The sequence below is a fragment of the Rutidosis leptorrhynchoides genome, chromosome 11, assembly GCF_046630445.1.
Source record: "Rutidosis leptorrhynchoides isolate AG116_Rl617_1_P2 chromosome 11, CSIRO_AGI_Rlap_v1, whole genome shotgun sequence".
NCBI classification, from domain to species: Eukaryota; Viridiplantae; Streptophyta; class Magnoliopsida; order Asterales; family Asteraceae; genus Rutidosis; species Rutidosis leptorrhynchoides.
In genome coordinates this window covers 121,041,654-121,056,733 of record NC_092343.1, presented here as the reverse complement: position 1 = coordinate 121,056,733, position 15,080 = coordinate 121,041,654, and the positions used below count along the sequence as shown (strand labels likewise).

The 15,080-nt window shown below is 37.8% G+C and overlaps 2 protein-coding genes and 1 non-coding gene across 3 annotated transcripts; 1 reads left to right on the top strand and 2 right to left on the bottom strand.

Annotated features, from left to right (window-relative positions):
* LOC139874218 (dirigent protein 16-like) lies at positions 1–765 on the top strand. Its single transcript, XM_071861675.1, has one exon. The coding sequence runs from the start codon at positions 1–3 to the stop codon at positions 763–765; it is 765 nt and encodes a 254-aa protein (XP_071717776.1).
* A 779-nt stretch (positions 766–1,544) lies between these two features.
* Positions 1,545–3,518, bottom strand: LOC139874907 (hydroxyethylthiazole kinase-like). Its single transcript, XM_071862297.1, has 2 exons — positions 3,066–3,518; positions 1,545–1,937 (listed from the first exon to the last, which is right to left on the bottom strand). Exons 1-2 carry the CDS (start codon positions 3,516–3,518, stop codon positions 1,545–1,547), a joined length of 846 nt encoding a protein of 281 aa, XP_071718398.1.
* A 6,480-nt stretch (positions 3,519–9,998) lies between these two features.
* Positions 9,999–10,105, bottom strand: LOC139879111 (small nucleolar RNA R71). Its single transcript, XR_011769964.1, has one exon. It is a non-coding gene; the product is annotated as a small nucleolar RNA R71 (small nucleolar RNA).
* Between the last annotated feature and the right edge of the window lie 4,975 nt (positions 10,106–15,080).

Sequence of the window (15,080 nt, the reverse complement as noted above, 5' to 3'; positions counted from 1 at the left end):
ATGTCGCAGCAATCGTTAAAAGCTTTCGTATTCACTTTACTAATCGGAGCTCTTCATCTTCAATCCTTAACTGTATCAGCAACCGACCCAACACCCGAAGCAGGAGTACACGTTTTCGAGCTTTATATGCACGATATTCTTGGTGGTAGCAACCCAACAGCTAGGCCCGTAACCGGTCTACTAGGCAACATATACAGTGGTCAAGTCCCATTCGCTAGACGAATAGGTTTCCGGGCCCCATCAGGCGGGGTTGTGATCCCTAACGCTAATGGAGCCATTCCAACTGTAAACGCCAACGGCATCCCACTTGGAACTGGCTTAGTTGGCACACAATTTGCTGGAAACATTAACCAGAACAACAATAATGTTCAAAACCAAATTGCAGCCCAGCTTGGGCCCGATGGACTTGGGCTTGGGTTCGGGACCATCACAGTTATCGATGACTTATTAACGGCCGATGCTAAATTGGGTTCACAGACGTTAGGGAAAGCACAAGGAGTGTATGTTGCCAGCTCAGCAGATGGAAGCCGACAAATGATGACGTTTACCGCCATGATGGAAGGAGGGGAATATGGGGATAGTATTAACTTCTTTGGAGTGTATAAGATAGGAAGCCCGATGTCTCGGTTGTCGATAACAGGCGGGACCGGGAAGTTCCTGCACGCTTGTGGGTTTGCGGAAGTTCGATCACTGATACCCGCGGGTCAAATTGTTGCAGATGGGGTCGAGTCTCTGTTGAGGTTGACTGTTCACCTAAGTTACTAAGACTACAATGAACCATTCAAGAAAGTTTTTCGTGTGCTTGTGTGTGTTTGTGTGAACAGAAATACTTATACTTATTACATTTTATTTGTAATTTTACTTCCTCAATGAATGAAACCTGTGAAACATTTTATAACGTTGTAGCTTATTATATTTGATCATAAGATAGCCTAGCGGTTGGGGTCCTGGTATCCTCACAAGAAGTTTCATCTTCAAACCTCACTATCAGCTTAGGCCGCGTATATCTAAGTAAAAATACTCCCTACCAGGGTAGCCTGAACAGGGAAAGACCTTATTCGTTTACCCATTTACATATTCAACCTTCAACTTTCATAGATATACATGCCCAGTCCCTGTTTTAAAGCTAACGACACGAAATAATCCGTGTTGTTTGCTCCAGGGATCATTTTTGAATAACATAAGGTATCGCCTAATCCTAAAGAAGCATTCTTTTTGGTCACTTATGGAATTACTTCTTAAATAACCAAAAGTTGTCACACAGTCATAGGGATAATTATCATAAATTAAAACAACTTAGAACAACCAAAGCATTTTTAAAAACTATCCGAAATGAAACATTTTACTAAACTTGAGTATACAAATTCTATAAATTTGAAAACCAAATACCACTTTCAAAACTTGGATAAACACCCCCTTTGTATATCTTATTGACATCAATGAACAGATCATATTTCCTATTGACAAAACAAAAACGATAATCATGTACCTTATAAAACGATCCAAGAAAATAAAGAACACGGAGGCTTCAAATTACTAACTAATCACGAGAACCTTTTAATGTTGACACGATTAAGAACAATATCCTGATCGAGCCCGTAAAGTGAATCAATCAGATGCATACGTAACGATCCAGGTCCTTTTGCTAAATCCATGCCAACTTCACCAGCCAAACCAAATACCGAAAATGCACAAACTGTCGCTTCAAATGCGTTTTTAGGATCAATTGCAACAAAAGCAGCAATTAGGGCAGTAACTGCACATCCACTTGCGGTTATCTTTTGCATCAATTGCACTCCATTATGTGCACCGACAACTCGTTGACCATCTGTAACATAGTCAACAGACCCTGAAATTGCAACTATACTACCACTCGATTTAGCTAAAGACTTTGCGACTTCTAACGCATCACTAGATTCGTGCAAGCTATCGGCACCCTGAATATATACAAGAAACTATTTAGTAAGTAGTAAGTACTAGTAACCATCAACAAAACCACATCAGATCAGCTTATTGGAGCGAAATTAACAAGAGCAGATTTAACGAAAAGTAGGTTACTCCGTATATAACAAAATTCGAGTGAACGCGTTACAACAAATAATTAAGAATCAAGCAGCGATAAACAATACGTAATCATCAACAAGATTTTGAACAAACTTCCATTCATTAGTGACACATAACAGAAAAAATTTGATTACCCAAATCCAAATGAAAATAATTACCAGTCCGATTCTTCAAAATTGAACGCACAATAACTTAAACAATATCATATCTGGTCCAAGTTATAATGACTAACCATTTTGCACAATCACTATACCATTTCAAACATACCGACAAAATCAAGAACCATGTAAGCGTTTATCCTCTCCTCAATTTAAGTGTATAATATCATATCTAAATTAAGGAACAGTTTATTTAGTATCATATCCAATTCAAGTTTAAATTTTCAAACCTACATGTATGATGTAAATCAAGACTCCTTTTGCCCAATCAATACACCAAACATTCAAAAGACACCCATAAGTAGAATCAATACATACACAATTTCACATACAAAAATTTAACCTTTAATCTTTTGCTCTTCAAAAAGGTAAAGATTACACCTTTTCCCTAATAGCAAAAGTTTCAAACACACCTACAAAATCAAGAACCCTAAATCGCTACACTTCCCATCAAATTAATCAAAAACAGTTAACAACTTTACCTTGGTGGAACCAATAGAAGCCATGGAAAGTGTAATAATTTCAGACCCATTTCCCTAATATCATTTATTTAGTATCATATCCAATTTAAGTTCAAATTTTCAAACCTACATGTAAGAAGTAAATCAAGATCCCTTTTGCCCAATCAATCAGTACACCAAACATTCAAAAGACACCCATAATTAGAATCAATACACACATAATTTCATATGCAAAAAATATAACCTTTAACCTTTTTCTATTCAAAAAGGTAAAGATTACACCTTTTCCCCAATACCACAAGTTTCAAACACAGCAACAAAATCAAGAACCCTAAATTCCTACAATTCCCATCAAATTAATCAAAAAAGTTAACAACTTTACCTTGGTGGAACCAATAGAAGCCATGGAAAGTGCAATAATTTCAGACCCATTTCCTCTAATAACAGTAGGTTTAAGTTCAATAAGCTCAAGACAAGCTTTTAACCTAAAACTAGAAGCACCAACAGCAGCTGGATCAAGAACCCATGGCTTACCCAATTCATTAGCCAAATTAGCTGCAGCTTTCATTGATGGTAACCAATCAGGAGTGAGTGTACCAACGTTTATAAGTAAAGATTGAATGTGAGGTGTGAAATCAGGGATTTCAAGAACTGAATGAACCATTGCTGGTGATGCACCTGCTGCTAAAAGGATATTGGCCATTAAATCCATTGATACTAAGTTTGTGATGCATTGTATTAATGGTGATTGTTGTCTTACTGATGAGAGAAATTTCCATGATTTTGATCCCCAAACGTCGTCGTTTTCTTGATGTTCTTGGTTTGCCGTAGCCATGATTTTTTATTTCCGCTCACTATAAAATGTTGACGTAAAATATATACTCGTATAGAATATAGAATAGTACTCTTAATTATAAGGTTTTTTTTTTTTTTTTTTTTTTTTTTATGAGCTCGTATTGCAAGTAACTTTTCGGCTTATTCGTCATAACCTAGTAATTTTTTTGATTAAAAATTATTTATTGTTATCCAATTTAAATTGATTTAGTTAAATTATTTTAAGTGATTATAAGGCATATGAGGAGAATAGGAGATTGTGGTTTCGGTGGTATGAAACTAGTGGCGAATTTAGGATCGTAATTTAATGGATTTCTAAATTTTTTTCTCAGATAACTTACTTAAAAGAAAAAGTGAATTTGACGGATAAGATCGGGTCATTACAAACACCATTAAACAAAAGCATATTATTGATACAAAATATTGTATATTCTATATACTAAATATATTAAATACAACTTTTACTTTTGTGATTTGTCTATGCGGTTAGATACGATTTAATCAATCCACAATTGCATACTTTTTAAAAGGGACTCAATGTGCATGTTCATCATCATCTTCAACTTAAATATGTGATTGTTCTTCCTCTATATTTGCAGTTGAAAAAAATAACATCCTACCATTTCAACCATTTAATTCCCCTACCATTCTAGGAACACTCATGAATCTTGGATCTTCTATGTGTCATTATATCATTGAGTATATTGATAAGTAGGGTGATTTGGCCGGTTGATAAATCATTACTCTTTGTAATTACCGAACCACTAATGAAATTTCTAAATTCACCCAAATTTTGAATACCGTAACAGGTAGCTGTCATATTACAATTTAATCGTCACGATCATAATACCAAACAATAACTATATTATATAAATCAAAAATTTTGACAAGTTTATAAGTAAATTTAAACAAAACTAATTAATAATTATCCACACAATATATTTCAAAAGAATAAGTTACACATTGAAATTGAGAGTTGCAAAATTAGAATAAAATTAGGAAAAATGAACCATACTATATATATGATTATATGAATGACTGATTAAAATTGTAGTTTCACTTTTGCCAAAAATTGAATATAAAAGTGTAATTAGGTCTTGTTGTGTTGGAGAAAATTGTAAATGGTGTGTTTGTGTTACCGTGTTTGAGAAAACAAAAACAAAATTTGTTCACTTTTTCTTTATATATTCATATATACTGCTTATTTATTAGTGACTCATATTATAAAATTATAAGTGAGTTAATTTTTAAACATTTTTAGTAGCTCATACTGTAAAATTTTAAACTTAAAAAATAGTCCTACAAAATATTTAGTAGTGTTCTGTAAAATTTTTAGTGATCATCCGTAAAAAAATTCGTAACTAGTGATGTCACATGATCAGAACTGAACAAATAGACTCGTGACTTAATGAAACCTTTATACTGCATGTTTCCATCTCGTGACGTGCGACTCATATCAACCATATACAAACAATTTCTTTTGGGGGCAATCAACTCAACACTATCTTATGGACAAATTATTCACTTGACTCTAGAGTCCATGAAACATGTGATCATCGACGGTTGGTAGATTTGTAACTTCACACCACTTGACTAATTGACTAGGTAAACGGTATCGTTCATCACACGTGATAACCATCACATGTTACATCAATATGATGGTCCGAACAATATGAGTAGGGTAATATATGGGTGTTAATTGTTCTTCGTTTAATTTTTATTTATTTATCAGTTTCTTTAAGTCAGTTTGAAATTTATAAAACAAAATCAACAAACACACCGGAACCTAATTCAGATTTGAACACCAAACAAACCTCTAAACCGAATTTGTGTTCACTTCAATTTTAGTTAAAACTAAAAGAATCATAATCTAATCAACCTAATCACATCAACGGTTTTGAACACAGCTTAAAATTTCGAATTCGATTTGTAGTCTAGTTATAATTTAATATATTTAATATTAATATTATTATTAGTTGAATTTAGTTTAAACTTCTGTTTTCTGATTAACTGAATTTGAAAAAGTAAAACTGAAAATTAAATTAAAAATTAAAATTGGATTTTTTAAACGCAACTAAAAAATGAATTTCAATTTAATTTAATTATAGTACTTTCATTTGATTTGATTTTCTATTATAAAGTTGAATTTGAATATTGTACATCATAAACTAATTGATATAATATCCGACGGTATTAATATGTGTCTACTTGTAGACCTAACTATTAGTAACAACCACGAAAAGCATTAGCTTCAAAACGCGCTGTGTCTGGTAAAGATTGGAGTTACTTTATAAGAGACTTAAGCTTACATATTCTATCCGATGTGAGACGGATAATTACGTATGTAATTTATTTATCATTTTGTGCAACTTTTAACTCCGTATAATAAGATTAAGATGTATTCTTATTTTTAAGTATTATATAATCAATTATTAATTATTATGTAATTTTATATAAAATATATGTTATATGTATATTTTATATAAAATATATGTTAATTATTAATGAAGCTAATCGAGCCTTTTTATGCAGTCAACAAAGGTCAATGATGCTTCAAATACAAGTTCAAGGGCTATTTCTGTCAATAGTTGTTAGTTGTATTGTTCAGGGTCCACATTGTAATTTATGTTAGTTAGAGGACATTTTTGTATATTTTCTGTTACACGTCTGTTAGGGCTTGTAAAAGCTGTTAGAGTAGCGGTTGACCAATGATACATATATATTATGTTAGGGCGTCAATTGTAAGCTAATGTACTTAATTGGAATGATAATCAATCGTTTTCATATCTGAATTTGTTAAGCTTCTCATGGTATCAGAGAGATTAAGCTTAATATGAGATCGATTGCTTATTACTTTTTCCTTAAAATTTAACTTTACTTCCGCATAATTCTCTGTTTCTTTCATGGATCCTCAACAATTTTTTCAAAATCCGCTGTAATTGCATCCATCAGATGGATGATATCGGCTAAAAAGTCACGTTTTCACCCCGATATTAAGGCCCAAAAACAAGAAAGATTCGAACTTTGTCGACAAAATACCCATTTCGTCGGTTAGAATTGAAGAACAAGTAATTACAAAGAAGGTGCAAAAAGAATCAAGAGAATCGGAGCTAAAACGAAGATTCTAGAGCGAAAACGGTGAAAGACAAGAAATCAAGTTACGATCCAGTAAATCAAGGCTGACCAGGTACAAAAACGGCCTGCCATACGGCTGGCCAAATGGCTTGCCAGTATGGCAAACGGCCTGCCAAACGGTCAGGCAAACGGGCTCGATAAACGGCTTGCCTAGCAAACGGCCTGCCAAATACGGCCTGCCAAACGGCTTTCCAGCCGTTTGCAGGAAAAATTCTTGTTTATTTAAAGGGTATTTGTCATTCAGTCCAACATGTAACACCCTAGGCAAATCCCACATCGCCCACGAACATGAGTGATCATGGGATTATAAGGTAATACTCACGCTTAAATGACACAACGCGTTTTGGGATCACATGCTGAGTAGAAGTGCGAGTACGTTGTGGTTAAGCGTGCTCGGGCGAGAGCACTACCAGGATGGGTGACCTCCTGGGAAAGTGCTTCTCGTGTGTGGTCGCCAAGAAAAAGCCGTGCGCCTGCGGGCAAAGCGGACAATATTGTGGTCATGTTAAGCTGGGGTGTTACAGAATGGTATCAGAGCCACTCATGTGCCGTTGGGGGTGGTGGGGCAAACCTCATCGAGGACGATGAGTCCCTAAGGGGGGGTGAATGTAACACCCTAGGCAAATCCCACATCGCCCACGAACATGAGTGATCATGGGATTATAAGGTAATACTCACGCTTAAATGACACAACGCGTTTTGGGATCACATGCTGAGTAGAAGTGCGAGTACGTTGTGGTTAAGCGTGCTCGGGCGAGAGCACTACCAGGATGGGTGACCTCCTGGGAAAGTGCTTCTCGTGTGTGGTCGCCAAGAAAAAGCCGTGCGCCTGCGGGCAAAGCGGACAATATTGTGGTCATGTTAAGCTGGGGTGTTACACAACACACACTTCAATTTACTTCTTTCTCTTTCTTGTACAATATTAGTCATACTCTCAAGACCTTCGACTCCGTGTGGGAAACCTAGTACCCGGAGAAGAACGCCGAAGATTGTATTAGGAGCAGTCTGGAGTCTTGAAGTTGTCACTTTTGTATTCAGAACTCGTTTAATTTACTGGTACTTCTATCCCTTATCTTTATATAATGTCTTCTATCATTATGTTATGTGATATTGTTGCCATGATTAGCGAGTAGTTATCTTTAGTGTATGCTATGATGTAAGCAGTTATAATGCCGAAATAATATTATGGTTTGTGTATGCTGTTGAAATGATTTCCGATTATGCTTTAAACTCAATCACTTTTCCAACTAATAGAACGTAGTTATAGGCTCTGTTATTGGGAAGTCGCGAACCACGATTCAGAGTACACTATCTGTGTCACCCTTTGGTAAGAGAAGTCTATTGGATACAACGTAAGATCGACTGAGGCACACCGGTTGTAGTAAGTCTATCAAGCTTCGGATTCCGACTGAGGACTCTTTCGTAGTGAAATATCTGACTAGACCCTTAGTACATTGTCGGTCCCAAACCATGCTAGTATAGTCACGAAGCATATAAATTTCGTACGTGCACGCTGAAGCACAGCGGTTGTTGTAAGCTGTACCTCTACTAAGTAAGGCCATGGAACCTGGAGTGTTGACTAGTACACTGCACCATAACGCGGTCTCAAGCATTGTACCCCGCTTGAGGGATTCTTAGTTAATTAAGGAACTGTTTATTTAGACACATAAAGGATTGGACCGTTAGGATAACCGAACGTGTTCATGGAAGTCAGCTGGAATTGGCCATGGTGTTCTTTATGGTTGAACTCTTTTTAAGGGCCTAACTATCTTTTAAAACCAATCATTAACGAAAGCATTGAAACACATCACGTCTCTCAGATATGGTAAACCATGTATTCTATTATGCTTAAGAAAGTTTAGACCATTGTGGAATGTTAATATGTCACCCAACCGAGTCGCTCAATTGGATGAGCCGTCTGAACGTGTATGCCTGTAGTTAGACTGCACGGGCGTCTGGGTTAGGGACGTTGCTGTCTATTCAGAATCTTCAAGCCTAACGCAGTACCCAATGACATGTCTTATGACAGGGGCGTTTAGGACAAGTGTAATGAATACAAGGCCTCTGACTATTCATGAGCCAGCATTCCATAATCTCGGCAGAATAGCTGATGAAGTCATAGTATGCACTCACGTTAACCTTATCTAAATTACGAATTTTATCGCATTTACTTTATCTGTCTTATAAATTAGAAAATCCCAAATAGGTAATCACTACTCCGTCTTAACTATCTTAGGCTTAAATATAGGTTCGATTCTACTGATATCTCAAAAATACGACTCTAGGTTATACTTCCTTTACTTATAAGGAGTAGTAAGATTTAGGCCCCGCTAAATATAAATTTAAAACAGTACCCCTCCCTCGAGTAGCTGATCCTGGTGCGCCGCGGCCCGACGACACCGCGCGAATAAAAACCGTCCATTTCGGCCATATCACGGGAGGAGCTAGTTTTTGGCGCCACTGCCGGGGAACTGGTATCAGGCAATACTGCTCTCTATCAAACTTATACACAAGCATTTAGTGGTGTCTAAGAAAGACAATTATACACGGGCTTGGTTGTTGGATTTTCCGAACAGTCGCCAATTATAATGGGACCAAAAGGATCCTGCCTCTCAGTAGTCGGCCTGGCCACTTGGTTTGTTGAATAGTTCGTGCGGAGCTCTGTTACCGAAATACCAGGGATTCAGTAGCCATAACCAAAAACATATTCAACCATAGGATAGTTAGTTACATTAAATTAGATTACTCTAGACTACCTTAGATTAAATTAAATTACCTTAGAATTAGATTACCTTAGAATAGTTTAGCTTACTTTAGATTATCTTAGTTTATTTGCTAAAAATTAAAAACAAAAAGGCATACCCAGTGTATGACCCAAACCCGATCTAGACCAGGGCCGTTGTTATTCGTACCTGATCATGACACAATAATCTCAAAAGCACGCAAGAAAGCACGAATCAGAAATCAAATGGCGTTACGCGTTACTTTAGCAGAAAATACCAAACCCTCGATTGAAGGTCGAGGAGGACCATTCAGATTTCTAGAGATTCAAGGACACTCATTCAAGTTAAAACATCACATCATCCAGCTCATCCAGAATAGCTGCCAATTTCATGGATTACCGAATGACGATCCTAATTCTCACCTTGATAAATTCATATCTCTTTCGAACTCCTACAAATAGTCAGGGATCGGACAAGATATAGTCCGGCTATACTTGTTTCCCTACTCTCTCACTCATCATGCTCAAACCTGGTTTGAAGGACTGGAAAAAGATTCCATCACATCATGGACGGAGATGGCTACCAAATTCCTAACCAAATATTTCCCTTCTTCTAAACAAACCAAACTGAAGAATGACATCATTAACTTTAAACAAAGTTATGATGAATCTCTTTACACTGCATGGGAGCGATTCAAAACCCTGCTAAAGAAATGCCCTAATCACCAGCTAGAACGGTCAGCCCAAATATGTACCTTCTACAATGGTCTTACGGTAAATCATAGGACGACGATCGATGCAGCAGCTCAAGGGAATTTGATGAACCAAACCGCAGACGAAGCATGGGAATTGCTCGAGAATATGACAATGCATCATCATGACTGGAACAGTGGTGAAACAACTTCATCATCTGCCCCACTCTCAGCACTTAACAATCAAACGGAGGCCATCAAATCCCTCACGGATAAGATGGAATCTCTCGCTAAACAACTCGGAGAATTGAAGACGCAGCCGCAGCAGGTCAACCAAGCTCAGGCTTGTGTTAATTGTACCAACCCGCAACCTACTGAAGAATATCAAGTTTAGTACGAAAACCCTGACGGTTCAGTCTGTTACGTCCAATACCCAGCTCGTCCACCAAATCCCGGATTCAATCAACCACCTAGGGTTAATCAATTTCAGTGAAGCAATCAACCTTTTCGCTATCGCTATCCACCTAATCCAGCCCAACAATCTCAATTGACCTACGATCAACCACTTCCACTCACTGGTTCACCAGTTGAGGAAAATTCCCCTACCACCCAGATTACAAAAGCAACTAACCTCACTCTCAGAGCTGATGATCAATTGACTCAGTTCATTCAAGGACAACAACAGCTAAATCTAAGAACTGCAACCAGGCAAGATTAGACGGAGATACTAATGAGAAATCAATTGGCTCTGCTCAAGAGTCTGGAAATGCAGCTCGGACAGTTATCACAACCTCTTGAGACCCGACCGCAGGGAAGGTTGCCAAGTAATACTATCCAAAATTCCCACATAGAATAAGCAAAGCAAATGGATTCCGTAATCCCAGAGGAAGAACCACGGAGAAGGTCAGTCAGGCTCAAGAACAAATCAACGTATACCTAGAAGCTGACCCCGGAAACTCCAGTTCGTGTACCCTATCCTGTAAGGCTACAAGAAGAACCATCCAAGCTTGATTCCTTCAAACTTGATGGAAGATTCCTGGACACCATGTCCAAAGTTCTCAACCAGAAGAGATACATCCGAAGGCTTTTTTCTACAAAGGAGAGGATACCAGACTCTAACAAAATTCCACTGAGTGAAGAATGCTCTGCATTACTCAGAAACTCTCTACCGCCAAAGCTAGGAGATACGGGCCGATTCGTTTTCCCGTGTTCAATCTACCAATCTAGAACCATTCACACGCTAGCAGATTTAGGAGCAAGTATCAACCTAATCCCCTACTCTCTCTACAAGAGATTAGAGTTAGGAGACTTGTCACCAACCAAAATGACAATCCAACTTGCCGATCACACAATTCGATATCCTAAGGTCATAGTTGAGAACGTCTTGGTGAAAGTCGACAAATTCTTGTATCCTATGGATTTCGTAGTAATGGATATTAAGGAAGACCTACACACACCAGTAGTGTTAGGAAGACCTTTCATGAATACGACTAGGACTGTCATTGATGTGTACAATCAAACCTTGATCTTACGATCACATGGGGAGAGCGTTACCTTCAAAATTGACCGACCAATCGATCTTTCTGGACAGGCAGAGATGTTTGCTATTTCCACCAGACGGATCACTTCTGATGATGAGTCTTCACCACCAGCCGATGATATCGAGATGGGTGTTGAATCACAGTCTGTAGACGACCCAGAAATGGAAGAAGAGGATCCCAGCGAAGAAATAGAGGAAGAGGAGGAATCGGGAGAGGAGGAGGAAATGGAATACGTAAAAGAGACTGTGATAATACCCGTTCCAAGCATTGAGCGTCATGAAGAAATAATGAGGCTTGAGACGGAAGATCACAGTTTAATCATTCGCTTCAAGAAGAAGACCGACAAGGCTCAGGTTAAGGATATAGAAATTGATCCTGCAAGTGTCAAAGTGGAGAATCAGAATACTGAAGAAACCCATTCATTAGACGCATCCTCAGAAGAACAATACACCGATGATGACGAGGTAGAGCAACATGAAGACATTCTGAATAACTCACACTTTCCAATCGAACCAGATCAAGGGGAGCCGGACTCTTCTTCAGATCGGATTCCGATCATATCCACACACACAGCCATGATAACCTTAATCAATGACACCGATGAATTCGAAGACATTCTCGAAGCCATCCAAAGATCAACCATTGATTTTTCGCTACGCTTAACAGAACGAATTATGGCTATCCGAGAAGAACACAACCTCTATCTCCAAAGAGAAGACAATGATGTTGAAATCCTAGAAGAACGCTTTCAAGACTTTATCAATTATCTTCACGATCATATTTACCAAGAAGAAAGGCAACGAGAGCACAATTCAGTGGTTCGCACTATTCTCGAGACAAGATTCTGTCGAGATCAGAAGATCATTTACTCTAGGGTTTATAACGCCTTAGCCGGATCTGCACTTTTGTTCTCATGAAACCAACGAGCACTACCGACTCTCATCCGGAAGCATATGGATCTTTTCACCGGACGCCCGACTTATCACTCTGATTTGCAAATGATCGAGGATATTCACAGCTTTTTCTCTCTCTTAGAAAGAGATAATTTCGAAAGCAAACCAGACAGACTAGTGATTTACGTAACAATTGATCACCATGCTGATCTAATTATCAAAGAGTTACGAGATGCTGTTACGGAAGAAGCAAGACGAAACAATCAGTTCTCTCATCTTGAACCAGATCGATTTAACATTTCCACCTATGTTACGAAGCAGCTATCACGTATCTTCCACGAATCCACAGATCCTAGTTTCACATTTAAAGCTGGATGTCGGGAGATATACTCAAAGACGGTGACATTAATGCTCGGGTCAGGATTGCTGTTCACTTCTTTTCAGTTTCGTCCTTTGACAAATCTGTGCAAAGCTACAAACTCCTACTGTGGAGATCACCGTTCCGAAGACTTCGAGACTCTAAAGATACAGTTTCTGACATTGTTTGAAGACCTTCCAAAATGAGCATCCCATCAGAGAAACAATCACCACCAGCACTGCTTCTATGATTGACATTCATGGGTCAATCAGCAGAGCTGTGGATCATATTCTCATCGGACTTCAAGACTTATCAAGAGCCGAAACTGCGCACTACTTATCTTTCAGAAGATCTTCAAGAGAAGTACCGGATCTGCTACCACTATTGGTCCGACACTTTCTCATGATTTATCCTCCAAGACTCACATTCCCTCGAGAAGACCAAGATCACAACCATCAGCGAGGAATGTTTGCTTTTTAAAGCATCACTACGGTTGAGCCAACGACCTTAAACAAAAGCGCTTCTCGGGAGGCAACCCGTGCAATAAAGTAGAGTAGAAGAATAAAGGATGACAAATGATCCAATAAAGACGCAAGGATTGGAAGCCAGCCGCATCTGCTAGGGGTATTTCTTTCTTTTCGCTACTAGCTCAAGATTCAAACTATGCCACATCCTAGCTTATCATTAAGTGTGGGATAACACCCAATTAAAACACTAGACAAATACTCCCAAATCTTCAACTAAAACTCCTAAGTGTGGGATACACTAGGAACATTAAGGATAATGTTCGTCTAAGTGTGGGATGTTGGTATAATCTTTTTATGTTATATTAAAATAACCCATTACGAAGATTCCAAGTCCTTAAGCCAAATTTCAAAATTTTTGCAAAAGAAAGCCTTTTCGAAAAAGTATTTTTGATAACCTAAAACGTTTGTCAATAAAAATAAGGCTTAAGTAAGGTGGAAATCTTGTTAGGTTGAACCAAATCTCTAATAGAGCATTGCATGACTAAGGAATTATCGACCTAAATTGATTATGGTGAGGCACCGCAAATACGACCAGCATTCATCTTTAATGCTTCACCATTTTCTGTTGAGAGTGCCGATGTCTGTGCTCAGAATTAGAACTTGCTTTGGATCTACATCTCCAAGCAACGAAACGTGATTTGGTTGTAATTAAAAGAGCTAGCCATTTGTCAAAAATAAGCCTTCCGCACCTTCACTACTTCTACTCCACCACCACATCCACATCATCTTTACTATTTACTCGAAAAATCCAGAAAACGAGATTCCTTCCGAAAACCCGATGTTATAAACCTCTCAAGTATCATCGAAAAAGGTCTTGAAAAAAAGTTTACCGGCAAAAAGTTTCTCGAGATGAAGTCTCCATTAAAAAAAAAATTTGGTTCTGAAAAAAGGAGCAGAACTTAATAAGAGAAATGCCAAAGAAAACTCGACCAAAAATGATTATCAAATGAAGAAAAGTTCAAAAGTGCTTCTCAAAATACTTCAGCACTCCTATCTATCCGAATAAAAGTCTGTATAAAGACTACATTACCCTTTTATCTCAACCCTCAAAAACAACTTCACTACCACTACAAAATTCCTTTTCCATCATTGACAAATGACCTATACAGGTGAGATTACTACTGTTCTCGCATTAGCAGCAAGGATTTGAGTCTTTATCAAGTCTATGACGATAGGTGCAACATGACTGGCTATGAGTGTATTCATTTCTTAGATCTATAGGGAACCCTAAACACTTGAGTGATTTGAATGACCCGTGAAAGCTAGCCTATGTCATGTAACCTCATCGCATGCTTACAGAGATAATTTCAGTCCTAACATAGATGACTCACCTTATCTTTTTGCTCTTATAATAAAAGCAAACTACTTAGGCTATTAGAAAAGAAACTCTGAAAAGATTCTTAAGGAAATGAGAGTTTGCTTGAGGACAATCAAAGTCTAAGTGTGGGATATTTGATATCGGCTAAAAAGTCACATTTTCACCCCGATATTAAGGCCTAAAAATAACAAAGATTCGAAATTTGTCGGCAAAATACCCACTTCGTCAGTTAAAATTGAAGAACAAGTAATTACGAAGATGGTGCAAAAAGAATCAAGAGAATCGGAGCTAAAACGGAGATTTTAGAGCGAAAACGGTGAAAGATAAGAAATCAAATTACGATCCAGTGAAACAAGGCTGACCAGGCACAAAAACGG